This window comes from Schistosoma haematobium, chromosome 3 (genome assembly GCF_000699445.3).
Source record: "Schistosoma haematobium chromosome 3, whole genome shotgun sequence".
Classification (NCBI taxonomy): Eukaryota; Metazoa; Platyhelminthes; class Trematoda; order Strigeidida; family Schistosomatidae; genus Schistosoma; species Schistosoma haematobium.
In genome coordinates, this window is record NC_067198.1 from 25,314,308 (window position 1) to 25,317,195 (window position 2,888).

At 43.9% G+C, this 2,888-nt stretch overlaps 1 protein-coding gene across 1 annotated transcript; it reads left to right on the forward strand.

The window, feature by feature from the left end:
- Positions 1-236: 236 nt before the first annotated feature.
- MS3_00005340 (uncharacterized protein) lies at positions 237-2,498 on the forward strand. Its single transcript, XM_051213393.1, has one exon. It carries the CDS (start codon positions 538-540, stop codon positions 2,362-2,364), a length of 1,827 nt encoding a protein of 608 aa, XP_051069372.1. The 5' UTR covers positions 237-537; the 3' UTR covers positions 2,365-2,498.
- Positions 2,499-2,888: the final 390 nt, after the last annotated feature.

Sequence of the window (2,888 nt, forward strand, 5' to 3'; positions counted from 1 at the left end):
AGATGCAGACTACTTGGTTGGGGTCCGCGTGACTTTCGTAACCAATGGTTGGAGACTCTTGGTGACATGGCTCAGAATCGATCACAATGGCGTCGGTGTATACACTCCCTGTCTTCCCTTAAACTAAGAGACTAAAATCACTTCATTCTTTCTGTCTACGAACTAATTCTTTCTTCCTATACTATATCCTTATTGCAACCTTTGACCTAACCACTCCTATGAATCCGCTGTTCATCTTGCTGTGCTAATGAGGTATGGCAACCTGGACCGATGCACATATGTGCCTGGTCCTACGTTGTAGCTGACTGACTGACTGACTGACCAACCTCTTCGTTATTGTTTTTTTCTACGTTCCTCACTTTTTTCCCTCTTAGATTCCCATTGTTTTGTGTCGCGCATATATATTCAGCGCCTGTACCAATATATATGTGTTCAAATAAAATAATAATAACAGTCGTCAACGTGGTGTTCGCCTAAACGGGTCCGTAAGACCTCGGAAAGATAGGGACACACGTCGTTGCCTTTTTGTCGTTGGAGATGGAAAAGGCGGCAGCTATAGGGAACACAAGACAGCTCTACAGACTAATAAAAGAAACTGGAATTAATAAGTCAAGTGTAAGTGAGACTATTTCGGAAAAAGACGATACTCTCATCTGCTCTCAGTCCAGACGTTTAGAACGATGGGCGGAACACTTTAGGGAACAGTTCAACTGGCCTTCAGCTACTCTACAACTACCCTCCATTCCCAGACAGTGTGAATGGAACATTGAAGTAGGTCCCCCAACTCTAACAGAAGTTCAAAAGGCTATAGTTAATCTGAAACGAGGAAGGGCAGCTGGTCCAGATGGATTGGCTCCAGAAGTCTTTAAGGATGGTGGTCCAATTTTAGCGATTAGGTTGACTAATATTTTAGCTAAGATCTGGGAGTTAGACGTTATTCCATCTGACTGGTCGCAATCACTTATCGTCCCAATATATAAGAAAGGGTCAAAATCATCCTGTGACAACCACGGAGGGATTAGTTTAACTAATATAATATCTAAAATACTAGCCTCGATAATTATCAGACGCCTAACTAAGACTCGTGAACTGCAAACACGAGAGAACCAAGCTGGCTTCAGACCTAGTCGTGGCTGCATCGACCACATATTCACCATTCGTCAGATTCTAGAACACAGGCATACTTATCGACGTCCGACAATGGTGGTCTTTCTTGACTTAAAAGCAGCATTTGAATTTGTAGACCGCGAGATTCTGTGGCAGTGTCTGTCATTGAAAGGCGTACCACAGAAGTACATAAACCTTGTGAAGACTCTTTACTCGAACACTATTAGTCGAGTCAGAGCTTATGGCGAACTGTCATCTACTTTTGCAACCTCAAGTGGTGTCCGTCAAGGCTGTCCACTCTCTCCATTTCTGTTTAACTTCATCATAGACCTATTGATGGAAATAACACTCTCGTCGACTGAATTCTCGGGTATTGATCTCCTTCCAGGAGGTCCACTTATCGACTTAGAATACGCAGATGACATAGTCCTGTTTGGTGAAGACGCTGACAAAATGCAGAGTCTTCTGGTAGCACTAAGCAACAATGCCAGAATGTTTGGGATGCGCTTCTCTCCCTCTAAATGCAAGTTGTTGCTTCAGGACTGGTCTGGGTCAACACCTGAACTAAGGATAGGGAGTGAAGTAGTTGAACGCGTTGACAACTTCACTTATCTTGGAAGTCTGATCAGCCCTAATGGGTTGGTGTCTGACGAAATCTCAGCACGGATTCGAAAAGCTCGTTTGGCTTTTGCCAACTTACGTCACCTGTGGCGAAGGCGAGATATCCGTCTATCAATAAAAGAACGAGTATACTGCGCGGCAGTTCGTTCTGTTTTAATTTACGGCAGCGAAACATGGCCCTTAAGAGTAGAAGACACCCGTAAGCTACTAGTATTTGACCACAGATGCCTTAGAAATATTGCTGGCATCTGCTGGGATCACCGGGTAAGTAATAGTGAGGTTAGACGCAGGGTATTAGGGAATGATGGTAAATCAGTTCATGAGGTTATGAATCTTCATCGACTGAGATGGTTGGGCCACGTATTACGTATGCCTGAACACCGATTACCACGACGTGCAATGCTAACCGGGGTAGGGGATGGTTGGAAGAAAGTTAGGGGCGGCCAAACCAAAACGTGGCATCAGTGCCTGAAGTCACTAACTTCTAGTCTGAGCCATGTTATGTTGGTAGATGCAGACTACTTGGTTGGGGTCCGCGTGACTTTCGTAACCAATGGTTGGAGACTCTTGGTGACATGGCTCAGAATCGATCACAATGGCGTCGGTGTATACACTCCCTGTCTTCCCTTAAACTAAGAGACTAAAATCACTTCATTCTTTCTGTCTACGAACTAATTCTTTCTTCCTATACTATATCCTTATTGCAACCTTTGACCTAACCACTCCTATGAATCCGCTGTTCATCTTGCTGTGCTAATGAGGTATGGCAACCTGGACCGATGCACATATGTGCCTGGTCCTACGTTGTAGCTGACTGACTGACTGACTGACTGACCAACCTCTTCGTTATTGTTTTTTTCTACGTTCCTCACTTTTTTTCCCTCTTAGATTCCCATTGTTTTGTGTCGCGCATATATATTCAGCGCCTGTACCAATATATATGTGTTCAAATAAAATAATAATAACAGTCGTCAACGTGGTGTTCGCCTAAACGGGTCCGTAAGACCTCGGAAAGATAGGGACACACGTCGTTGCCTTTTTGTCGTTGGAGATGGAAAAGGCGGCAGCTATAGGGAACACAAGACAGCTCTACAGACTAATAAAAGAAACTGGAATTAATAAGTCAAGTGTAAGTGAGACTATTTCGGAAAAAGACGATA